This window comes from Rhinatrema bivittatum, chromosome 11, assembly GCF_901001135.1.
Source record: "Rhinatrema bivittatum chromosome 11, aRhiBiv1.1, whole genome shotgun sequence".
Taxonomy (NCBI): Eukaryota; Metazoa; Chordata; class Amphibia; order Gymnophiona; family Rhinatrematidae; genus Rhinatrema; species Rhinatrema bivittatum.
The window spans coordinates 28,593,178-28,619,222 of record NC_042625.1 but is presented as its reverse complement, the minus strand read 5'-3'; the positions used below and the strand labels follow the sequence as shown (position 1 = coordinate 28,619,222).

Below are 26,045 nucleotides of genomic sequence, written 5' to 3'. Positions count from 1 at the left end.
TAGGGCTACATGGTCAGTTTTCTTTTTGGAGTGCCCAGGGAATGTGTACTGGGACTGCTGCTATTGAACAAATTTATAAATGTCCTAGAGATGGAAATAATGAGTGAGATGGTCACATTTTCTTTTTTTTTTTTTTTTTATTTGAATTTCCCTTTAAATACAAAAATCAACTTGTATCAGAAAGTGAGATACCGTTACTATAGAACTTACATATCACAAGAAACATACCAAATTATTAAGTAGAAACAATGACAGTATCTCCATATATCATAAGGAAAAAGGGGGAGACAAAGGGAAAATATGGAGCGAAGATCAAGGAAAAACTTACTAAAATAATTGCTTGCTAGACATGCCCTACAAATATTTTATGCCAGACGACCCTCAGAAGGCAAATTAGGAGTGTGAGTCCAAAAATATGCGTAATTGAGATGGCTCAAGAAACAAATAGTTTGAGTTCTGGTAGTTGATTAAACATTTACACGGGAATTTCAAAGAAAATCTAGCGCCAAGTGATACAACTTCTGTTTTCATTGCGAAAACCTTCTTTCGTCACTGCTGGGTGATTCTTGTTATGTCTGGGTACATCCAGATCCTCTGACCATGGAACAGCTGTGCTTGATTTCGAAAGAAAAATCTTAATACCAAATTTCTTTCTGATGGAAATGCAAAAGTTACTAACAAAGTCTCTCTTGTCAGTATATCCGTTTCATGAGAGAGTTCTAGAATAGCCGCAATATTTGAGGAAACATCTTGTAACTGATCACTAGAAGCTGCATTTAAGGATGATGCCAAGTAGTAAATTTTTCTAATCGCCAGGATGGCTTCTTTAGGAAATTTGAGAATTTGTGTAAGATAGTTACTAAAAAGGTCCTGAGGAGAAACCAATTTCAAATAAGGAAAGTTCAAGACCCTCAAATTTAAATTTCTTAGTGTGTTTTCTAGATTTTCCAACTTAGAATAAACGGTATCCGATTGAACCAACTTGGCTTGAACCGCTTCCATAGAGGACATTCTTGTATCTAAAGCTCTCAACTTAGTGTCAGCAGATATTATTTGGGATTCCATTCTCATAGTCTTAGTAGTATTCTCTTTCATAACTTGTAGTAAGAAACGAATAGCCTTTTCCAAAGAAGTTAATGCATTCCATATTGAATCTAAAGTAATTACCGATGTTCGAACCAATGAGGGCTGAAGAATCAAATGCACCTTAGAGTCACCTTCTCTTCCTTCTGAGGGGTTCCCATCGCCCAGCTCATCGCCACAAATTTGCAGATTTTCCAGAGAGCCCGTGGAATCTCTTAAACAGAGATTCTCCAAAGGTAGTGCCAAAATGGCATCCCTTCTCAGAGCAGAAATTTTTTCTTAGTTGGATATTCCTTTTATCAGGGATGGTAACAAATTCCCCGAAGTATCACCAAATGTGGCAGATGGCGGCAAGGGTATAGTCAGGGCACCAGGGTTCAAAGGTGTTTCCTTGGCCATATGAGCCGGCGTTTGCTCACTGCCGACCTCCACTGCAGCCCTATCCTCCGGTGTATGTAGGGGAGATGCAAAGAACGGGTCTATCTGCTGTTGCCGAAGTTCAGGTAAAGGAGAGAAGTAGAGACTTCCCTCAATCTTGCCTTTCTCTTAATATGCGGCATTACCGAAAGTGGAAAAAGAAAAAACAGAGATATTCATGCAGAGAGCATCTCAGCGTGCACTCTAGAGAGCGGCCATCTTGGTCTCCCCAGAGATGGTCAAATTTTCTGATGAAACAAAATTATTCAAAGTTGTTAAATCATAAGAGGATTCCAAGAAATTGCAAGAGGACCTTGCGAGACTGGGCATCCAAATCGCAGATGGTATTTGGTGGACAAGTGCAAAGTAATGAACATAGAGAAGAGGAACCCAAATTATAGCTACATGATGCAAGGTTCTACATTGGCAGTCACCACCCAGGAAAAAGATCTAGGCATCATCATGGATAATATGTTGAAACCCTCTGCCCAGTGGCCAAGAAAGCAAATTGAATACTTGAAATTATTAGGAAAGGAATGGAGAATAAAACCAGAGAATATCATAATGCCTCTGTATCCTTCCATGGTATAATAGCAGTTCTGGTCACTGCATCTCAAAAAAGATATAGTGGAATTAGAAAAGGTACAGAGAAGGGTGACCAAACTGATAAAGGGGATGGAACGATTCCCCTATGAGAAAAGACTAAAGGTTAGGGCTCTTCAGCTTGGAGAAGAGACGGCTGAGGAGATGATTGAGGTCTATATAATGAGAGGATTGGAATGGGTGGATGCAAATTGGTTGTTTAAGCTTTCAAAAAGTATAAGGACTAGGGGTCATGCAATTAAGTTACTAGGTAATACGTTTTAAGACAAATAGGAGAAAATATTTTTTTAAACTCAACCCATAATTAAACTCTGGAATTTGTTGCTGGAGGATGTAATAAACGCTGTTAGTGTAGTGGGATTTAAAAAAGGTTTAGACAAGTTCCTGGAAGAAAAGTCCAAAACCATTATTAAGGCGGACTTGGGGAAATCCATTGCTTGTCCCCTGGGATATGCATCATGGAATCTATCAACCTTTTAGGATCCTGTCAGGAATTGTGACCTGATTGGAACTATTGGAAACAGAATACTGAGCTTGATGAACCTGTGGTCTGACCCAGCATGCCAAAACTTATGTTCTTATACATACACATCTACTCACGGAGTCAATCCCATCTCACCTTCCCCCCAGTTGATCCCCACTCTAATGCATTTTCAAGACATACAAAACCTGTCTCTCTCTCTCCTGCATATAAAAAGCAGTTTGTTTGGGTGGTGTTTGCCATGGAGAGCACATGCACAGCCTGTACATAGTGCTGAGTGTAAGCTGGCAGTGAGACAGTGATTTGGAAGATGGAGGCAATGTAGCTGGTGAGGTCAATGGGTTTAGCAGAGTGCAGTCAGGAAAGTGTCACCAAGGTCGGCAGTCTGGCTTCTAGCAGTCAGTGAGGTAGTGACCTGCCTGGGCCCCAGCAGAGCAGGGCAGTGGAGTAGGGAATAGCAGCAGGGAGATGCATGATTTGCAACAGCCAGAAGCATGGACATGGCAAGAGTTGGGGCTACATTCACCTGCCATTTTGTGACAGGCCCTTTCAGCTAGTTTACTATAATAATAATTGGTACCTGTTTGGGAAACATGAGAGGCTGCAGTACCAGTGATGGCCACAAGGGGTCAGTATATTCTATTATAATAATAGAATAAAGGCACCTTATGGCCACTACTGGTACTGCAGTTGCTCACATTTTCCAGAAATTATAAGCCCATCCAAGGATGGGAAAATACTGTAAAGTGGAGGAAGTGTATAATTGAGATGTGTGGTAGTTGAGAGTGAATTCGACAATTCAGAGAGAGAGAGAGAGAGAGGGGCAGTACACCTTGAGTACAGCAAGAGAGAGAGGGTGGGGCTTAATTTCCTTAAGTGGTAGTAGAGAGTGGATTGGACAATAGAGAGAGGGGGTGGAGCTGGAGAGTACAGGGAGGAAGCAGGGCAAATACAGGACTAACTTTCCTTTTTATTAGAGTTAGATTACTACTAAACTGTCGGGGTGGGAAGGGGGGAACTGTACTGTTCCAGGTTCATCCTTCAGAATTTATTAGCTGTTGAAATTGAATTTTCATCAAAACCTTAATCCATTTGACATTGTCATTCATTGAGTGTTTTTTAGCCTCCCACTACTGACTCCTCTCATACATTTTCTCCAGCATGAATTTGCTTTTGGACCTGAAACCCACTTTCTTGAGGATGGAGTGGACCTTTATTTTTTGCATATCAGCCTCCCTGTTTACACCGTACTTTTTCTCCTTTTATTTCTGGAGTGAGGAAATAACAGTACCACGTGTGTCCTGAGGCAAGCTTTTAGAAACCACAGTTTCTCTTCCTCCTTATCTCTCATATACATTTCCTGTATTGGCACAGGTAGCACCGCGCGAATCAGTCAAGCCATCGCCTGCAGCTTTTCAGCTGAGTGACGAGGATTCCAGGCGGATTCCGGGCCTTTTCTCTCAAGCGGACCTGGCACCTTCCATCTCATACCGAGCTTCTGGGCTGCTGCAGACGGTGAGTAGCAGCAACACACTTTCTTTAGGTCTAAATATTCATCGGGAAGGCAAGTTTCCAACGAACATTTGTGTGCAAGTCTCACGTGAGGCCACGGATTGATTGTGGCCTAGGTGAAAAGAGTGATCTTGGGTTCGGTGCTGTGCTGTGGAGCTTCTTAAACCCGCCAGTAAAATACAGCACGAGATTAGATACTTACTGACGGCAGAATAAGGGAAGAGGAAGCATCAGCCCACACCCAGTGTCTTACTTGCTACGTCTGCGTTGATGTATTGAATGTAGCGTGCCCTTTCGGTTTTGTGCAACTGCCATCGGATCAAGAGGTATCCTTTAAAAACTGTCCCTATGCTGAGCATTTGCAGTTTTATTTTAAAATATTTAGGAATTTTTTAAAATTACTTTATCAAACGGATTTAACAGTGAAGGCGGCTTCTAGAATAGGTCATTTAGTCTGAGAGAAGAGGTAATGTCTGTCTTTCATATTATAGCTTGTTCCTTTTAAATAGTACATGTGCCTTTTCAGGAGAAATGTTGACCTATTTTCACATTTATTTTCTTCTATTTAAATCGTGTTGATTTAGGGGCCTAGGCACTAAGCATAGACACAAAATGGGGGAAATCGCTTTTGTACATCGTCTGGCCCTTAATTCCTGTGTAGCAGCAGTGTTGTGAGAACATATTTGCACTTTTGCCCGTGGATGGCTTGACATGCACAGAGAAAAACCTCTGGAGAAAACGTTTTCAAATTTAGATTTTCAACAGTAATATTTTTAATCATGCAGAGGCCAAGGTCACACCTTAATGAAATGTCCACGCTAATTCAATATTTTTGCACTTTAAAAACATTTTAGATAAATGCAATTTTCAGCAGACAGATGTTGCGAGAATCCTTCCAACTACAAAGACTCATAGGTCTTTGCTATCCAAACTGTCCCCAGTTTTTTCCTCAGGGTAGGGTTTTAGTTCTGGGCCATCCCGGCAGACTCTCTGCCTTCGGTCGATCGGGACTGGTCAGGATTTTCCTACAAAAGGCAGCTCTGCACGTGGAGTTGGCACTTTTATGTCCTGAGTTGTACTTTTTGTGATTTGGGCCACCCAGAGCCGGATTTAGTATTTTGGCACCCCTAGGCACTGTTGGGTGCAGTCGCCCCCCCCCCCATCATTCCCCTCTCCCCCCCCTCCCAAGGTTGGACAACAGGGAGCAGAAGGTCTAAGACACACTCCCTTCTTTTCCCAGCTCAGGGATAGATTCTTGGCAAAAATTAAAAAATTCTGAAGCAAATTGGCAAACATTTCCATCTTTTGTATCACATTACAAAAATAAATTCATTTTACACCATAATTATTAGAATAATTACATTTGGTTTTTCATTGACTAAGAAAAGTGATCTCAAGTATTTGTACAGGGAGGAGACCTCAGGGAGGGGGAGAAAGGGGGAGGAGCATGAGGAGGAAAGAGGACTAGGGATGGGGGAGATGGGGAAGAGCAGGGAAAGACAGATATTCTTGTACTGAGGAAGGAAAGGAGGGAGTAGGCAGGGTTGGGGACTGGGTCCCAGGATCTGGGGGTTGGGCTCCAAGATCGAGGGAGGGAGGGAGGACTGGAATTGCGCCGGGTAGAAAGGAGAGGAAGGGGGATGTCCCTGCCATGCTCTGGTCCTGCTCCTCCTTTCTAACATCCCACCCAATGCGACACATTTGGCACCAATCCCCTCACTCTCCACACTCCAGAGCTGCCCCCTACCCCCCCCCCTCATCCTACAGCCTCTCTTCCCACCTCCAATTGTCTCTACTCAGCCCCTCCTAATCTCCATACCTGGGAACCTTTGAGTTGTGCTCACCCTGAGAGTGCCGTTGCTTTGCAGCTTCCTCTTTTCCCGCCCTCCCTCTCCACCCCCACAGTTTCTCTCTCTTTCTTCCTCCCACCATCACCTGCCTCCCCCCTCCAGAGACGATCCTGCCATACTTCCCCTTCCAGCACTCTCCTTGTTCCCACCTCCATGACTTATGCATGCAAACGCTCCCCTTAGCCAGGGCCGGTGCAAGGGGATTAGGTGCCCTAGGCGCCTTCTGCCTTGCACTCCCCCCCCCCCCCCCCAAGTCGTGCCAACACCCCCCTGGTCCCGCTCTTGGTCGCAGCCCCGGCTCCTACCTCTCGTGAGCAGCGGTGGCAATGAGGAGTGGAGATTCGAATCCCCACTCCTCTCTGCCGCCGCCACTCGCCCCCTAATGGTTGCCGCCCTAGGCTCAGGCCTATAGCTCGCCTAGTGCTTCCACCGGCCCTGCTCTTAGCTGAGGGAGTCCCAGGTCCTGGAATCACAGCTGCCGGCTGAGTTGTGTGTGCATTGCAGCCCCTCTCCTCACACGCTGCTTGCAGTGGCTACGCCAGGCTCTCCCCAGCTCTCCCGCTCTCTGCAGGTTTACTGAGGAAGGGGAGTGGCTGAGCTGTATACAGAGAGGCCCTGAGATTTCTTGTGTTTCCCCTGAGACCTGCAACTGATGAAGACTCCTGGAGTCTCAGGGTGAAATCCTGCGAGTCCCTAGGTATGCTAATCTCCCTTTGCTCTGTCTGCTGCAGTTTTGATCCCTTCCCTCTCCTGTTTCCTGCCCGCTGCCAGGATGGGCAGGGCTGGATCAGGAAACAGAGGCATGCCCTCTGCTGAGTGAGATTCAGCACAGCTGAAAGGCAGCAAATCCTCAGCCAGCCTGCTGCCCCCGCCTCAGGCCTCCTGTGTCTATTGACAAATGGAAATTTTCAGTTGGTCTGGAGAGACCAGAGCATTTTGGAGGTCTCCCCATCTTTGAGTCTCCCAGCCTGAAAAAGAGACTTCTATAGAAACATAGAAACATAGAAACATAGAAATGATGGCAGAAGAAGACCGAATGGCCCATCCAGTCTGCCCAGCAAGCCTCACACATTTTTTCTCTCATTCTTATCTGTTACTCTTAGCTCCTTGTTCTATTCCCCTTCCACCCCCACCATTAATGTAGAGAGCAGTGATGGAGCTGCATGCAAGTGAAATATCTAGCTTGATTAGTTAGGGGTAGTAGGGGCAGTAACCGCCGCGATAAGCAAGCTACACCCATGCTTATTTGTTTTACCTAGACTATGTTGTACAGCTCTTGTTGGTTTTTTTTTTTTCTTCTCCCCTGCTGTAGAAGCAGAGAGCCATGCTGGATATGCATTGAAAGTGAAGTATCAGGCACATTTGGTTGGGGTAGTAACCGCCGTAACAAGCCAGCTACTCCTTGCTTTGTGATTGCGAATCCTTTTTTTTCTTCACCCCTGTCGTTGAAGCTATGCAGGATATGCGTGAAGCATCAGTTTTTTGTTTTTGTTTTGTTTTTTTTGTTTTTTTCCCCCTGCAGTTGAAGCAGAGAGCTATGCTGGAAATGCGTGATGTATCAGTCTTTCTCCCATGCCGATGCAGCAGAGAACCATGCTGGATATGCATGGAAAGTGAAGTATCAGGCACATTTGGTTTGGGGTAGTAACTGCCGTAACAAGCCAGCTACTCCCCGCGTTTTGAGTGCGAACCCTTTTTCTTCTCCTTTGCCGTTGTAGCAGAGAGCTCTGCTGGATGAGTGAAGTATCAGTTATTCTTCTCCCCTGTCATTGAAGCAGAGAGCTATGCTGTATATGCATTGAAAGTGAAGTATCAGGCATATTTGGTTTGGGGTAGTAACCGCCGTAACAAGCCAGCTACTCCCCTCTTTGTGAGTGCAAATCCTTTTTTCCATTACCTCTTGCTGTTGAAGCTTAGAGCGATGTAGGAGTCACAGTAAGCATGTGTATGTTTATTTAATAAGGGTATTGTGTCAATAGCCATCATTCTGGCGAGTCACCCACTCTTCATTGGTGGCCTCTTGACTTTATGGATCCGCAGTGTTTATCCCACGCCCCTTTGAAGTCTTTCACAGTTCTGGTCTTCACCACTTCCTCCGGAAGGGCATTCCAGGCATCCACCACCCTCTCCGTGAAGAAATACTTCCTGACATTGGTTCTGAATCTTCCTCCCTGGAGCCTCAAATCGTGACCCCTGGTTCTGCTGATTATTTTCCTACGGAAGAGGTTTGTCGTTGTTTTTGGATCATTAAAACCTTTCAAGTATCTGAAAGTCTGTATCATATCACCTCTGCTCCTCCTCTCCTCCAGGGTGTACATATTTAGATTCTTCAATCTCTCCTCGTACGTCATCCTATGAAGATCCTCCACCTTCCTGGTCGCCCTTCTCTGTACCGCTTCCATCTTGTCTTTGTCTTTTTGTAGATACGGTCTCCAGAACTGAACACAGTACTCCAGGTGAGGCCTCACCAAGGACCTGTACAAGGGAATAATCACTTCCCTTTTCTTACTCGATATTCCTCTCTCTATGCAGCCCAGCATTCTTCTGGCTTTTGCTATCGCCTTGTCGCATTGTTTCGCTGTCTTCACATCATTAGACACTATCACCCCAAGGTCCCTCTCCTGCTCCGTGCACATCAGCCTTTCCCCCCCCATCGAGTACAGTTCATTCGGATTTCCACTCCCCATATGCATGACTTTGCACTTCTTGGCATTGAATCTCAGCTGCCATATCTTCGACCACTCTTCCAGTTTCCTTAGATCCCGTCTCATTCTCTCCACTCCTTCCGGCGTGTCCACTCTGTTGCAGATCTTAGTGTCATCCGCAAAAAGACAAACCTTACCTTCTATCCCGTCTGCAATGTCGCTCACAAAGATATTGAACAGGACCGGTCCCAACACCGATCCTTGCGGCACACCACTTAAAACCGCTCTCTCTTCAGAGAAGGCTCCATTTACCATCACACATTGTTTTCTGTCCGTCAACCAATTTGCAATCCAGGTCACCACATCGGCACTCACTCCCAAGCTTCTCGTTTTATTCACCAGTCTCCTGTGCGGAACCGTATCAAAAGCTTTGCTGAAATCCAAGTAGGTGACATCTAGTGCTCTTCCTTGATCCAATTCCTTGGTTACCCAGTCAAAAAAGTCAATCAAATTTGTCTGACAGGATCTTCCCCTGGTGAATCCATGCTGCCTCTGGTCCATCAATTCTCCAGACTGTAGATAGTTGACTATTCTCTCTTTCAGCAGTGACTCCATTACTTTTCCCACCACCGAAGTGAGGCTAACCGGTCTGTAGTTGCCTGCCTCTTCCCTGTTCCCACTCTTGTGAAGCGGGACCACCACCGCTCTTCTCCAATCACTCGGCACCACTCCCGTTTCTAGGGATCTATTGAACAGGTCACACAGCGGACCCGCCAGAACCTCTCTGAGTTCCCTCAATATCCTTGGATGAATCCCATCAGGCCCCATGGCTTTGTCCACTTTCAGGTTCTTTAGTTCTTCCCACACATTTTCTACTGTAAAAGGATTTTCATCTATTCCCCTTCCCTCCAGTTTCTTGTTGTTTAGAGATGGTCCTTCTCCAGGGTCTTCTTTAGTGAACACAGAGCTGAAGTATTCGTTTAATATTTCTGCCATTTCTTCGTCTCTCTCTACACATTGATCATTACCACCTTTCAATTTCACTATACCACTTTGGACCTTTCTCTTTTCGCTGATGTATCTGAAAAATGTTTTGTCACCATTTTTTATCTCCTTGGCAATCCTCTCTTCCGCTTGACTCTTTGCCAACTTGATTAATTTCTTTGTCTCCCTCAGTTGATACAAATATTCTTCTTTGTGCTCCTCCCTTTGGGATCCTTTATATTTCTTGAATGCTGTTCTTTTAGCTTTAATTTTGTCAGCCACCTCCATTGAGAACCAGATAGGTTTCAGTTTTCTTTTGCTTTTCTTTACATTTCTAACATATAGAGCAGTTGCCTTGGTGATTGCTCCTTTTAGATTGGTCCACTGCTGATCCACATCTCTCTCGTTCTCCCATCCTTTAAGTTCTTCCTCCAGGTAGTTCCCCATTTCCTCAAAGTCTGTGTTTTTGAACTGTAAAACTCGGGTCTTTGTGGTTCTTTTCCCTATTCTTTTAGTGATATTAAACCATACCGTTTGATGATCACTGCTGCTGAGGTGGGCGCCCACCTGGACATCTGAGACATTATCTGCATTAGTGAGCACTAAGTCGAGTATAGCTCCTTCTCTCGTGGGTTCCAACACCATTTGTTTGAACAAAGATACTTGCATGGCATCCACTATCGCTCTACTATTTTTAGTTTCTGCAGATGGGATTTTCCAGTCTACATCTGGCATATTAAAGTCACCCACGATCACCACTTCTCCCTTCTTACCTATCTTATGGATGTCTTTAACCAGATCTCTGTCCAGCTCTTCCTTTTGGTTTGGAGGCCTGTAAACCACTCCAATATAAATGGATGCTCCGTCATCGTTTTTTAGGTCGACCCATAGAGCTTCTTCAATACCCCAACTTCCTTGTAGCTCAGTTGCTTGGATGTTGTTTCTGACATAAAGAGCCACACCTCCCCCTTTTCTATCCTCTCTGTCCTTCCTTAACAAGTTGTAGCCTGGTATTGTTGTATCCCATTCATGAGATTCTGTGAACCATGTTTCTGTGATAGCAACAATGTCCAATTCTGCCTCAGCCATTAGGGCCTGCAGATCTGGGATTTTATTTCCCAAACTATGAGCATTTGTGGTCATAGCCTTCCAGGTACTCTCTTTACGGTTATTGCATTTCCTGGACTCCTTGTGAGATATTTGTTGAGATTTGTTATTCACTTCACTATTTCTTTTTGCGGTAGTGCCACTGTTGACAGAGTTTTCCATTTAAAAGATTATTTAAAAGATGTTTATTCCACTTATCTACAATTCTAGGCGGATAACAATAGACAATCAAAGTTAATTTAAAACACAAATCCAGAAAATCTAAAATCATAAAACCTATAAATGCATAAATGCATAAATGCATAAAACAACATCAAACAAATTAGCCTCTAAGAATAATTGCTCTCCTCTCCTGTGTAGTCTGGGTCTTGTTGGAGTAGGTAAGATAAGTTGCTGAACGCAATAAGGATGCCTCTGCTTTTAATGTCTCAGGTAACTCTCGTTTCAGAGAATTGGTCTTGTCACGTAAAGCAGAATTGCTTACCTGTAACAGGTTTTCTCCTAGGACAAGTAGGATGATAGTCTTCCACATGGGTGACATCATCAGATGGAGCACAGCACAGAAAACGTCTGTCAAAGTTTCTAGAACTTTGATTGGCACACTGAGCATGCCCTGCATGCCACTATCCACGCAGCTACACGGGGTCCCCCTTCAGTCTAGTTACAGAGAATTACAAAAATAAAATAAACTTAAAGGAAACCCAACTCTGCGGGGTGACGGGTGGGTTTTGTGAGGACTAACATCCTGCTGTCCTAGGAGAACACCTGTTACAGGTAAGCAACTCTGCTTTCTCCTAGGACATGCAGGTTGGTAATCCTCACACATGGGTGAATACCTAGCTGCAGGCTGCTTCCGAATGGAGCGAACCAGCAGACACCAAACAGGTGCCAACAGGCACAACAACCTAGGTGCTGTTGGTAATGGAGGAAGACAGCCTGAACCCGAAAAACAGGGCCCAAGGCGGAAGAGTTGGGTTTAGACCTGAAAAAGGTGACGGAGGACAGACTGGCCAAAGCTACTATCCTGGCGGCCAGCAATAGTGAGCTGCGAACGTATGGAGAGAACTCCACGTTGCAGCTCTCCGCCACGGGAACTTCATGCAAGTTAGACACTGAAGTTGCCTGGACAGAGTGAGCCTTAACATGGCCTTCAAGCTGCAACCCCGCTCGCGCACAGCAGAACGAGATGCAGACCACTAGCCAGGTAGACAGCGTGTGCTTGGCCACAACAACTCCCATTCTGTTCTTATCAAACGAGATGAAGAGTTGTGTGGACTGCCTATGGCCTGCTGTTCTCTCCAGGTAAAAGGTCAGGTCTCTTTTACAATCCAAAGTATGCAAGGCCCGTTCGCCTGGATGCATATGATTTCTTGGGAAGAAGGTGGGCAGGATGACGGACTGGTTCAGGTGGAAGTCGGACACCACCTTAGGCAAGAACTTAGGGTGAGTACGGAGAACAACCCTATCGTGAAAGAACTTTGTATAAGGCGGGTACATCACCAATGCCCGAAGTTTGTTGACCCGACAAGCTGAGGTGACTGCAACCAAGATGGCTACCTTCCAGGTCAAATATTTCAGGTTACATCTGTGCATAGGCTCAAAAGGGTCCTTCATGAGGTGAGCCAAGACTACATTAAAGTCCCATGACACAGGTAGAGGGGGCTTCAGCTGAAGCTGACCTCACATGAACTGCCCAACCAGCAGTTGCATTGAGATGGACGTACCATTCACCCCGTGATGATATGCCCCAGTGGCTCTGAGATGCACTCTGACCAAATTGGTTTTTAAACCAGCTTCCGACAGGTGCACCAGATACTCCAAGAGCTTTGGGGTGGAGCAGGTAAATGGATCCAACTGATGCTGCTCACACCAGACGGTAAACCTCTTCCACTTCAGGCTGTATGACTTTCTAGTCAAAGGCTTTCTGGAGGCAATCAGAACATGGGAGACATTGTCAGACAGAGACAGGGGATGCAAGACTAGCGTTTCAACATCCAAGCTGTCAGTGCTAATGCCCTGAGGTTTGGATAACGCATCCTTCCCTGATCCTACCTGACTAGGGACGGGGAGATGCCCAGACTGACCGAGTTCCAGACCGAGAGGACCTGCAGGAGTGAGAGCCAAACCTGACGTAGTCAACAGGGGGCTATGAGGATCATGGTTCCCCCGTCCTGCCGGAGCTTTGGAAGCATCTTCAGCACCAGTGGAAGTGGAGGATATGCATACAGAAGCCCCTTGCCCCAATGACAGGCAAAAGCATCCGAGGCTGGTTTGCTGTCCTCCCAGTAGAGGAAGCAAAAAGACTCCATCTTGTTGTTGCAGGGGAAGGCAAACAGATCCACGTTTGGGGTTCCCCACAGATGGAAGATCATGTTCACCACTGCCGGGTCCAGAGACCACTCGTGGCGATGAAAAGCCCGACTTAGCTGGTCTGCCACTGCATTCTCCATCCCCGCTAGGTACAGTGCTCGAACTAACATGTTTTGCGAGTAGGCCCAAGATCAAATCTGAACCGCCTCCCATCCCTCCCTGTTTGTTGATGTACCACATCGCTACCTGATTGTCGGTCTGGATGAAGACCAATTTGGACACCAAGTGGCTCCGAAAGGCCCACAGGCTGTAACGAATTGCCTGTAGCTCCAAGAAGTTGATCTGGTGCTGAGCCTCTTGAGCCAACCACAGGCCCTGGGCGCGGAGCCCTTCCATGTGGACACCCCACCCCAATGTGGATGCATCGGTGGTGAGGACAATTTGGAAGGAGGGGGACTGAAAAAGAAGCTCCTACTCCAGATTGGTTAGGTCTTCCCACCAGGACAAGGAAATCTGGAGCGGCAGGGTGACACATACACGGACACTGAGGTCCTGGGAGGTTTGCCACCACTGGGACCAAAGAGTCCACTGTGCCCTGCTCATGTGTAAGCGGGTAAAGGGAGTGACATGGACCGTGGCCGCCATGTGGCCCAGGAGGCAGAACATAAGACAGGCAGTGACCCATGGGCTCCGACGCACCAAGCTCCCCACGTCCGCCAAGATGAGCGCTCGATCACGAGGGAGATAGAGCTTGCCCTCCGCCGTGTTCAGGTGGGCACCTGGAGAGTTGGGAGCAATCGTGTGTCCTGGGGACAACTGTATACCCCTACATTCCAGGTGAGGGAGTTGCACAATTTTAGTCATCAGAGCGCACTTATCCTTTGATTAAACTTTTGAGCATCCAGCAGCTAAATGCATTAATATCTGTAGGCCAGATTCCTACTAAAACATTATTTGATCTCATGTAGCTGGTTAAAAAAAACTGTAAGGCCTGCCCCCTCAAATATGAGACATTCTCTCTGCTGAGAACAACTGCTTGAATCGCTGACAGGGACTCTGGACTAAAGAGGATCCAGGCCGTGTGGTTTCTGTAGCAAGGCAGATCTACATATGTTGTACATTACAAGAGCACCAAACAGAGCAGGGCGAGGGTATCATTCTTTCCATGTAGTGGGTGTTGTTCTCTGCTCTTGCTGACACATATGGTTTCAGTTGGCAGGGCAGAATGCAAGTTATAGCAAATTTCATCCTCTTGGCAATGCCACGTTGCTGTTTGAAACATTCATCAAGACAAAAGTTCTATGTTCTCTATGTCATATGTAAAGCCCAATAGGCTTTGCTAGGATTTAATATTTTTTGGACCAAAATTCAAACCATTCGGGTCAAATCTCATTCTCAGAAAATTACAGTGTGTGGTACAAAAGCATGGATAGCTCGGATGACCAGCTCATCGTTATCTTCTTGCCCGCGAATTTCCTCTGTACTGGGTCGGGGCAACAGGCCCTGAGGGTCTGTGCCATGGTTATTTGCTGTGTTTTCTACAGTGGGACCAGACTTTACAGTTTCGTGTTTCGATGAGGAGGTCATGTCACGCAAGAACATAGGAAGTGGTGGGAGCTGCAGGCTCTCTGATTACCAGCAGCGACCACGAGGATTAGAACGCCCTGAGAAATGCAACCTGACCGGCCACATTATAAAAGGGATTTTTATAAGAATGACTTTAGATTGAACTGGCAGTATTTATTTAATTATTTATTTATTTTAACATTTTTATATACCGGGATTCATGTAAAATATTACATATCATCTTGGTTTACATTATAAACGGAAAAACAAGCATGTAAGAATGCGATTACATTGAACAGGGCATAGAACTTGGATCAGATAAATGGGGAATAACGAAAATGATTAACGAAATGAATAAAACATGTTTTGAGTCAAGTCTAATCTGGCTGAAGATCTAGGTACATATTGGAATTAATTTAAGGTCCGGGTACACTGAGTAAACTTGGAATGATCGGCTGTAGAATTGGGATGTTAAACTATGGATGGTCTGAGTAGATAGTCTGGAAAAATTAGCTTGTTGACTGGTACGGTGATGATGGAGGTACATCATTAGTATAAATGAAATGCTTGTTCGAATAGCCAAGTTTTTAGTCTCTTTTTAAAAGTGATCGGGCATTGTTCCAACCGGAGTTCTGGAGGAAGAGAGTTCCATTGTGCAGGACCTGCTGTGGACATAGCTCGTTTACTTAGAGAGGTTTTTAAGTGTGGGGCAAGGAGAGTGTCTCTATATGCTGCTCTTATCGGTCTGGAGGGTAAATGTGGTTGTAGTGGAATGTTTAGTTCCAGAGGAATGAGCTTGTGGATGGTTTTGTGTATGATCGTTAGTGCTTTGTATATGATTCTGAACTTGATTGGGAGCCAATGTAGGTTCCTCAAGATAGGGGTAATATGGTCTCTTTTGTTGGTCTTAGTCAGAATCCTGGCTGAGGCGTTTTGCAGCATTTGTAGGGGTTTGATGGTGTTAGCTGGGAGTCCGAGTAAGAGAGAATTGCAGTAATCGGTTTTTGAGAAAATGATTGCTTGGAGTACTAATCGGTAGTCTGTAAAGCTTACTCTATGCTTATAGCCAGGGACACAAGAACACTTAGACTCAGTAAAAAGTATAATGTATTTTTATTAGTCAATATAAGTGTTCTCGGGAGATGCTGGGTACTGGGTGCCCTTAGTCTTACAATCTGACCAGCATTTCCCTGGATACAGGAAGTGACCCTTGTTTTATAGATAACATTCAAATACAGGAAAAGGATAGAAGGTTCTAGAGATTTGCATGACTGCCCAAAGGATCATTTACATAAGTTGTAATGTCAAATGCATGATTAGATCATCACTAACTATCCCTGATTGGCTTCCCAGGATGTGTAGCCCATTTCCCATGACTTTCTTTGTTCTGTTAAACTCTTACTGGTCAAGGCAATCAACACGTCTGTAACTGTGTGGATTACAAACTCCTGAGAATAGTGCCTGAAGCTCCCCTGTGGTTTCTTCTTTGTGACTCTATGAATAGACATCACCTGTCTGGTGCCAGCTTGCATGCTTCTATAGATATTCAGGGACATTCTGTAAGTCACTCAGTCCATTCAGCCCAGGCAGGCCAAAGACACGCAGAGGCTTCTGGGGATTTCCTTCTCCATGTTGGTTTTCTGTTCAAGCATACTTCTCAAGTCTTGGAAGTGGAGGAGTGGTCTGAGTCTTTTTAGGACTTGTAATTTTAAAAAGCCCTCCTTAGCGGTGTTATTGATAAATCTCTTTAGGTTTAATTGATTGTCCATGATGACTCCGAGGTTTCTCAGTTGAGAAGAAAAGGTTGGTTGACTGGTAGGGTTCGGGTTTGGCATTGCATATTTACCGTCCTGTGAGATGAGGAGTATTTCCGTTTTATTGGAATTAAGGATTAAATTAAGGCTTGAGAGCAGGTTATTGATGGATATAAGGCAGTTGTTCCAGAATTCTAGGGTTTTTTGTAGGGATTCTTTCACCGGGATGAGTATTGAATCTAAAGGCTACAAATAGTCATGGGATATTTAGTACCAAAAAGCATATTAATTTATGTTACAGTCTGCAGACACAAATATAAACAATTAATTTGAATTCTATTTATTTTTATAGGCAAGATGACCTTCCTTTGGATCACTTTGCTGTTGATTCTTTCAAGCATTTCACAAGTATCAAGTTCTACGTTAGCAACTGTTGAACCACCAGTCATCAGTACTAACCACGAAGATATTCCCAACTCTGTCAGAGCAAAAGATTTCAGTATTTTTACTACTCAGAATACTGCAGCAAGTGCATATCCTCTCCATAGTTCTACAGATCTAAATGAAGAAACTACAGCTGTTGATTCAACTCACACTGTACTCACAAGTACTGGTAACACATCAACAGAAACAGCCAACAATACTGTAACTAAGGTGCTCAAGATACTTACACACAATATTGCTACTTGGAGATCTACAGCTTCAACTTCATTTGGAGATACAATGGTCAGCACAAGAGAAAATATAATCAACACCACTCTAGACCAGGGAACCACAAAACCTATTGACATGGTGGAAGACACAACTACATTAGACATTGGATCTTCTGAAACAACTGGAAGTCCCTCGGTTACAGCAACTCTAGTGCAAGAGCCGATCACATCCTCCGGGACAGACCTCAGTCACACAGGAAAAGGCAATGCCAGCACCGCATCAGAAATTGCTATGACCCCCAGAACGGGCTCTCAACCTGAGAAACCCCCAACCCATTCCATCCTGGGGCAGTGTTTGATTGCAATTTTTATTCTTGCACTCGTAGCTACTCTCTTCATTGTTTGCACGATTGTTCTTACTGCCAAGCTCACCAGTGCACAGAAGGACTACAAAGTGCACCAACAGCATAGCACAGAGATGATCTGCATTTCTTCTCTGTTACCAGACAACGAGCCGGAAGCTGACCGGAGTAAAGTAAAGCCAAAGAGGATGAAGACCTTTGCAGGCAATGTAGACGACAGTGAAGACGACAATATGACTCTCAATAGCTTTTTGCCAGATCACTGAAAAGGTTTAAGCTCTGGAACTGCACATGAAGGCGTTTGTTTTTCCTTCTCACACGCTGCACCTATCTTCTTAGAATAGTAACTTATTAAAATTACAGCCAACCCTAATGCATTTGGATTAAATATCACCACCTCAAGTTCACACCATGTAGAGGAGTGCTCTGTATCAATAGCTATAGGTCTTACCGAAGAGTCAATGGAAAGAGGATTTCTAGTGAAACTGAATTATTCGAGATTGACCTCAGTGTTCTGCTGCAGTGGTTCCAAAGCTTGTTCCATGCGGGACCAGCTAGAGCCACACTGACAAAATCAAGGGACATGCCATAAAATATCAAAAGAAAGAGCTGGTTTTGTCAGGATACATGAACTGGGATCCCTCTGTCTTTCACTTTCCTTTTACGTTATGCTTTCCCATCTTTAAAAATAACTCAAATAAACCATACTCTCATTGCTACCACAAGTGAGGGAAATTCTGGGCAGAGAACTGGCTTTAGGTGCCAGAGATCCCTTCCTGGATGCAGCGGTAAGCAGATTTGTTATGCCAGGGTTTTCCAACCCTCTCCTGGAGGCACACCTAACCAGTCTGGTTTTCAGGATAGCCGGAATGAAAATGTATGAGGTAGAGTTGCATGCAATGGGCCTGCAATGCATGCAGATCTAGCTTTGGCACATCCATTGCGGCGAATCCTGAAAACCAGACCGGCTAAGCATGCCTCCAGGACAGGGCTCGAGAACCACTGTGACGGTGCGGCGTACGCCGCTGCTGTGCAACCTCACATTTTTTTTGTTACATTGTGAGAGGATGGAGGAAAGCGGAAACCCTGCAAGGGCCCAATGGATTTCTCTGAAAATAAAGAAAATAGCACAAATGCTTTGGCAAAGTAATGGTGTGCACATTCTTCGGAAAGAAAAAGAAAAAACCACTGAACGTTTGACTGCTGGGACCAAGCATGGGGCATAAAGTGCCAAAGCAACCCAACCAATACAGGGTCCCTTGCACAACACAGGTGTGAATGAATGAAATGTATTTCTTCTTCTATACATTTATTTATGAGGTAATCTCTGTTTCTTAGGTGTACCTGACTCGGTAAATGTTTTTCATAGTGATTAGGTGCCACAGTGAACCAGAAAGGATAAGAGCGCCATATCTGCTATAAACAGCTATTTATGCAGCTTCGAAAAACCCTCCACCCAATGGAAAGCAGAATCCAAAAGCTCTGAAGTGCAGCCCTGAATGATGAAAGCATAATTAGAGCTATAAATCAGGCTGCACAGAGTTCGCCATGAAAGTAATAAAAGCGATTGCAGTAAAACCTCTCTTTGTGGAAATGCAGTGGAAGCAATAGTTAAAGGCTGGTCCCACTGCACTTGTTTTATCTTAACTGAACCATCATCTGGAGCTGCAGAGGTGGAAGAAGAGTTAGAAACGTTTGGGGAGCCAGGGACAATTCATCTTTCCTTTTCTTTATTTTGCTTTTATAAATCTTTGGCTTCGGTCTGTTATCCAGGGGTACTTTTACTTTCTTTTTTTCACCTTAATTTGTGGCTTAGCTTTTTTTTTTCCCCCCTCTCTCTTTTTTCCAATTTCTTCCTCGTCAAGCCTCAATCCAATTCTAATCCCCACTCTCTCCAGCCTGTTTCCCACCAATCTCGCTTCTCCCAGCTCTCCCTCCAGCCACCTTCTCTCCCCCTCCCCCCGCAGACTTCTCTCCCTCCAGCCACCTTCTCTTCCTCCCCCCCTCTCTCCAGCCAGCTTCTCCCCCCCTCCCCCCGCAGACTTCTCTCCCTCCAGCCACCTTCTCTTGGTGGCAGGAGACCGCCTGGTGCCCTGGTGTCAGAGGCAGCTCCTCCTCCTCTTGGTGGCCCGGTGCCAGGTGATCAGGTTATAGGCGCTCAGAAGTTTCCCACTACATGTTAGTAAAGAAACACGTAGAGAGGATAGCACAACACAGAGAGGATAGCACAACAAATTCCTCTAAAGAACTGTTCAACTCAGGTCCTTTTTAAACGGGTCCAAATGAACACTCAGCATGGAAAATCGCGAATTTGTTGTGCTATCCTCCATGACTCCGCTAATCGCTAATTTTGCGATGATTCAAGCCAAATTGAGCGGCTTGTAAGCCCCTGAGGCAGCTCTTCCAGCGAAACTCGGCCAGAGTCGGGCAAGCTTCAATAAAAAATCTGTTTCATACCGTTCCATCTACTTGTTTCTTTGCTGTCAGCCACCTTGGATCGGCTACCAGTTTGTTTTCTTGGACAACTACATGTTAGGCCTAATCATTTTTTTTTTGGATTATTTCTGCTTCTTGCCAAAGTCAGCCTAGTAGACCGTCAAAGGAGGAAATATTAAAAAGGAGGGGAATATGTCTGAAGTGGGGGGAGGGGAGAAGCGGGCTGCTGATACACATACTATAGCACTAGACCCTATGATAGTAAGATACTATGGATCTCCTGCAAAACCACAAAAATGCACTAGAGCAGGGCTTCTCAACCTTTCAGGGAACACAGACCCCCTTTCCAGCCTCAGAAAGTTTCACAGACCCCCCCAAACACACACACACTTCTCTTTCATTGATGCATGGCTAACAAAAGAACTAACGAGATGCTCTCCAGAATCATTCATAACGTACAAAACCTTGATGTGAACTGAATACGTAGGGAGGGCAATATCCAAAGCTATTCCAAATCTGCCCTCACAACTGAACGTTAAGGCCGTGCCACCTTCCAATCCAGCTGTACCAGGGGAAAGCAAGCGGGTTCAAAACCCTTCCCGGCTGGAAATCAGCACCGGTACCAGACCTGCCAGCTCATCTTCAAAGGGAAACGTCCCATGCAGTTTCTTTTTGAAAACTGGGGCTGGCACAGCAAGCCGGTGCTTCTGTTCCTGGTTCTTTTTTTTTATCCGCTTTCAAACAGGTGCAAGGTCCATGCTCAAGGGTTTCCAAATGAAATCCCGGCGTGGACTCCCTGCCCACAGTTTACCTTTGCTCTGGGCGGAGGGCCTTTTACAGGGATACACAGGTGTTTACCCACACAAAGGCTTCCCTCCTTCAAAACTGGCTTCCTGCTTTTCTTTTATACTTTATTCCAGGACTCTTACAAGCACACACACAAAATATTTTAGAGAAAGCAAAACAATCGCATGCCTTTCAAAGGGAAGAAGGCTCCAGGTCTGTCTATGGGCCCCCTCCCCCAGACCTACCTATTGACTCGTCCTCCCTCCTCCTTGATCCCTGGTGGTCATCTTGCCCTCCTCCCCTCCTGGACCATGGTGGCCCTCTCTCTCTCTACCTCTGTCCAGCAGGATTCCTGGGGGTCCTCTCCTCTCCCCCGCTAGGCTGTCATCCACTCTCACTCCCCCCCTTAACCAGATTAATCATGGATTCCTGTCCCCCTCGTTATCCTCCATTTCTTCATTCTTGTCTCATTCCTTCTCCCCTCATACTATCAGTCCCGGTACTGTTCCTCCTTTCTTCCTTTGAGCCATTCTACTCACTTTTTCGGTGCAGCTCTCCTCGTGTCAGCCCATGGCAGTAGAGATAACTCAGCTTTCCTCAGTGGGCAGCAGAGGCGGGAAAAGGTTCTGAAGGCCTCAATCTGCCCCCTCTCTTCTCCACATCCTGGCGAAGTGCAGCACTGGAGTTTACAAATCGCCCCCTCTCATCCCCCGTCTCTCCTAGACATGCGGGAAAGTGCGGGTTGAGGCTTGGCACTGATATGAACGGCTCCTCTCTGTCCCTCCTCCTCCTAGTCTGCAGCAAAGTGGGGTGACGCTTCCTGGGTCCCACCAGGCCCCACGCTCCCTCTTCTCTTGGCCTGTGGCAGCAGCTCAGCTAATCACTGGCAGCAGCAGATCATTCACTTTCTCTCATCCCTGGGATGGTCTCACCGACCCCAGGTTGGGAACCACTGCAAAAGAGTAAATATTAAAAATGAACAGTGAAGGTTTGAAGGGAGCAAGTTTATTTTTTGTGCGCTAAACCAAGCATTGAATACAATAGCACGGTCTTCAGGTTAACGAATGAATAATGCAAGTTTGCTAAGCAGACTCTGGTGTTTTGCAGGGGCAAACCTATATTGCAAAGAATTATATAAAAGCACTGGAATGATACTATTATTCTTTTAAAATCAAAACTATGAGCATGAATGCAAAAGGTATCCATCCATACTATCGCAACAACAGACGCTCAAGTCACCCAGTGCTTGGCTTCATGCACCAGAAGTAAATGTCCTGGAAGGGACTCCAAGATGGCCGCTGAGTGAGGTTCGCCACTGGAAGCGCTGGGTTCGTTTACTTTAAAAAATTGTTTCCTGCGGATTCAAGGTGCCTCATCCAAAGAGGAAGGCAAAATTGAGAAGGAGTTCGTCAAGCCCCTCCCCCCCCCTCTGTAGAGCCTTCCCAGCCACGAATCGAGGGCTATTTCGTGGCGAACCCAACAACAATGCCGGGTGCCTCAGTCGCTGGAAGGCTGGTGGAGGAACGAACACCGTCCCTCCTTGACCCCAGATGTAACCTTGAGCCCCAGTGCGCCTAGCAAGCCTGTGCCCACCATACCAGGCCCTGATGGGCACTTCAGCCTCTGCGACGGTCTTCCAGAAGCTTCAGTGGGGAGACCTGAAAGTAGTTCAGGCTGGAGATACCCCTAGCGAGATCACAGGGGCACAAACAAACGACAAGGTTTCTCCTGGGAGGAAAGGACCTCCCGAGGGATATGGCCTCATCGAAGTGCAGGCCCAACGACCAGACCAGCGTCAGGAAAAGGTATGGAGAGTGGTGTAAGCACAGCTGCAGGAATAGGTGGTGTTTAGCCTAAAACTACAGATATTTCTCTTGTCCACTTTGAAATCTTTGGAAATTTCTATTGCTTCGTTATCTCAGCTTACACAGGACACTAAAAATCAGGTATTAATAAATACAAATATGATTTCCTTTTACAATCTTAAAGTTGAAAATATAGAACAGCATTTAAATGCTTCTGAGAAAATACAACAGAACTTGGTACAAGCTGAATTAGTTACTAGTAAAAAATTGGAAAATATAGAAAATGCTTTGCGATCTCACAACCTGGGAATATTGAATTTCCCTGTGGTAAATATGATCCCGCCTTTGGAACTCTTTAAAACATGTCCTACAGGTGCTGAAAATACCGGATACCGCTATGCCAAGGATTACGAAGGCTTACTATTTACCGCAAACCCCTGGAAGTGCTGAGGACGTATCCAGGCAGTTGCCACATCTGGATATTTCCGAAATCCTGGAAATTTCTCAAGAGACTGAAATCGTTAGGAGACTGCTCTTAATTTCCTTCGCTTTCCTTATGGATCGGAATAACATTCTGAGACTTTTCTTTCGAAACAGACAGTCTCTATTCTATGGTCAGAAGATCTGGGTTTGCCCTGACCTTACAAAATCTACTCAATCTCGCAGAAAGAATTTTCTTTCTATAGCGTCCGGATGCTCTTCAAATAGGAGCCACATTTGTTCTCCGATATCCATGTAAGTGCTGTATTATGTATCAAAATGTGAATTATACCTTTTTTTGAGCCTGCACAACCTAGAGCATTTTTGGATACGCACACCTAATGGCCGTAAGCCGGTCTGGCAACGAGAGATGTTTGGTGTGAACCTTGCTCAGCTTCCTATAACTGCCTCAGGGATGTATTGTAAAATCTCGCTCCTATTTCTGAGTCCCTCCCTTTTCTTTTATTGTTTTTCTGTGCAAGTTTTTGAATACTGGTATTGAATCTGTTAATTTCTTTCTATGTAAAGATTACTATGCACTGATATTTCTCTGCAAGAGTTTCTTCTTGTTTAAAATTTAAAATGCTGAAAATAAAGAATTAAAAAAAAAAAAAAAAAAGAAAGAAATGTCCTGAATGAGAGGAGCTGCCTTTCGAGGATTATTAACTTGGCAGATGAGGGTGCAAACGCCAAAAGATCATCTGTTAAAAAAAAAAAAAGGAATGATTTACAAAAAGCCATTTACCCATGTAAATGACCGTGTGGGGGTAAAAAGAGAGCTTTGGCAGCGAACCCCACGCCCTTGTCCGCGGGGAGAAGCCCTTGTGCGCCCCAGCACGCCTTTACACGTAATCTCACAGTACACCGGACTGTAAAAGTCAGGGCCCAGCATTGGTTGTCATCTGATTTCTAGTTCCCTTCTCTCCCCTCCCCCTGCCGTCAAAGCACTGTCCAGATATGCCATGTGTGGTGATGGGTTTCTATATATATATAGAAAAAGGAGATCATTTACTATTGCAGGAACCAACATTTGGAATAAAATGCCCACTGACCTGCGCCTGGAGCCCTGCCATAAGAAGTTTAAACAAAACCTTAAAACCTGGCTATTCAAACAAGCTTACCCATAATGGGAAAGTTCCTATTCTGAATTGCCGAACACACCTTCCCCCCCTTTTATCCACCTTACCTCAATAATTATTTCCTCCTGGCAACATCTCTTTAATGTATATATGTTTCTCTGACAATACATTACCCTACTCCAAATAGATTTCAATCTACTACTCATCTTTGATAGTACCTAGTTATTTATACTTACCCCATTATATAACTTCCCATGTTAGGCTTGTCTCAATTGTATTATATGTTTCTACTATTTTTCATTGATTTCTTTTAATACATGTTTGTTCTATTGTCAATTGATTGTAAAGCTTGTTGCTGAATTATGGTTTATGGTAAACCGAGGTGATGTTCATAACGTGCAGTGGTATATAAAAAAATCTCTAAATAAATAAAATAAATAAAAGGGGGAGGGGTGAAAAGAGCCCTATATTCTCAGCAGATAAGGGACACATTAGCCCCGATGCGGATTCCCAAATTCTGCGCTTGCCTCTTCAGTCTCCCCTACATCTCTGAGATTATGAAAACTGGGCCTGGTGCGCTTGTGCTGAGGATCTGCTCAGTGAAGGACCTCAGCTGACCTCCTGGAGGAGGAAGAGGCTTAACCAAATTATGAGCAAGCAATGAACAGAGATGGAAATTTCTGTATTTCAGTTTCTAATGCGTCTCCTTACATTAATACTCAAAGCAACTAACAGCAACTACTAGAAGAACATAAAATCAGTACAACTGGAGCACTAATATTCAGAAACATCAGTGTTTACAGAAATGACGTACAGACAAAGCTAAATGTGAAGGCCAAACCTTCCCTGAACATAACGATTTTGTCTGGCTCTGACCTTGTTCCCTGGTAACTAAGACCCTCTTACGTCTCTGGTACCACGACGACAAATAACGTCAGGCTACATGCTCTTTACAGTAAGAACATAGTTGCCATCTTCTGTAAACTCCTAAGATAATCCAGACAGCAAGCAGGAGCGCTTCTGCACGCAGCTAATCACAGCAGACACGAGAAAATGTGCAGAAAAGATTCAATGTCCACACAGACTTTTCTGTAGTGTAATTTTTTCATTTTAAACGGCAACTCCACAGTGTATAAGTTACAGCAAAGGGGGTCACCAAACACGGACCCGTGTTTCGCCGCGAGGCTGCGTCGGGAGGGGCAGACGAAATTTTAGTTGTTCTTTTGTACAGTTCAGAGGCCGGCGTCGCTGTTTGTGTGGACATTGAATCTTTTCTGCACATTTTCTCGAGTCTGCTCTTCACTCCTAAGATAAACCATGTAAAAGTGAGAGCAAGAACTCTGTAGAGAAGAGAAACTAAGATATGAAATGAGGCAGTAATTGTATGCAGTTTTTTTTCTGTTTGCATCTGCTATTGTTACCTCAGATTTGTGTACCATCTTCCTATTAATAAAAATTATTAAAAAAAAAAAAAGAAAGAGAAGAAAGAGAAGAGACCTGTGTTTGCCTGAACCTTCTCTCTGCCTCTGCTGTGCTGAGTCCTGGCCAACTCGGTGCACTGTGAATAAAGACCGGCATTCACTGAAGAGTGTAAATGGGGTTTGGGAGAGGGATCCAGCCATACAGTGAACGCATGGCCGTCATTATTGTTCACGTATAAACTTAATGCACCGCGTTGCATACCCTCTGCAGAAGAGCTCCAGAATTGTTTAAAATGTGTTGTGGGGTGTTTGGTATTATACTTGCAGCCTACTCAAATGTACAGAACTATACAGAGGTTTCCTGAACTCGAACTGCACCCACTGACACAACCGAGTGCCCATACACCTGCCGGGATAACACAAACCCTCAAGACGGAGTTTTCTGTTCACTTTGAAGCCATGTTTATATCAACCTTGGGAAAGAAAGCAAGAAGTAGTATTTAAAAAACGTTTTGTAAACCGTTGTGATGGCGAAACCGAATGATGGTATATAAAACTCGATAAATAAATAAATAATAATTAAAAAAAAAAACAGGGTCTTGGGCTGCCAAAGGCCCAGCATCTTTGCTTTTCACGGTCATGCGGGAGAGACAGGTTTTGCTTCCCAGACTTAACTTTTGTTCGTCAGGCTGGCAGGAGCTGGGAAGGCCG

General features: G+C 44.9%; 1 protein-coding gene across 1 annotated transcript; it reads left to right on the top strand.

Moving 5' to 3' along the window:
* The first annotated feature begins 3,934 nt into the window (after nucleotides 1-3,934).
* Nucleotides 3,935-25,407, top strand: SELPLG (selectin P ligand). Its single transcript, XM_029571095.1, has 2 exons — nucleotides 3,935-4,099; nucleotides 16,665-25,407. The coding sequence occupies exon 2, from the start codon at nucleotides 16,670-16,672 to the stop codon at nucleotides 17,591-17,593; it is 924 nt and encodes a 307-aa protein (XP_029426955.1). The 5' UTR covers nucleotides 3,935-4,099; nucleotides 16,665-16,669; the 3' UTR covers nucleotides 17,594-25,407.
* Nucleotides 25,408-26,045: the final 638 nt, after the last annotated feature.

Coding starts and splice junctions, on each gene's coding strand:
- SELPLG (XM_029571095.1), top strand. CDS start 16,670: ATGACCTTCCTTTGGATCACTTTGCTGTTGATTCTTTCAAGCATTTCA.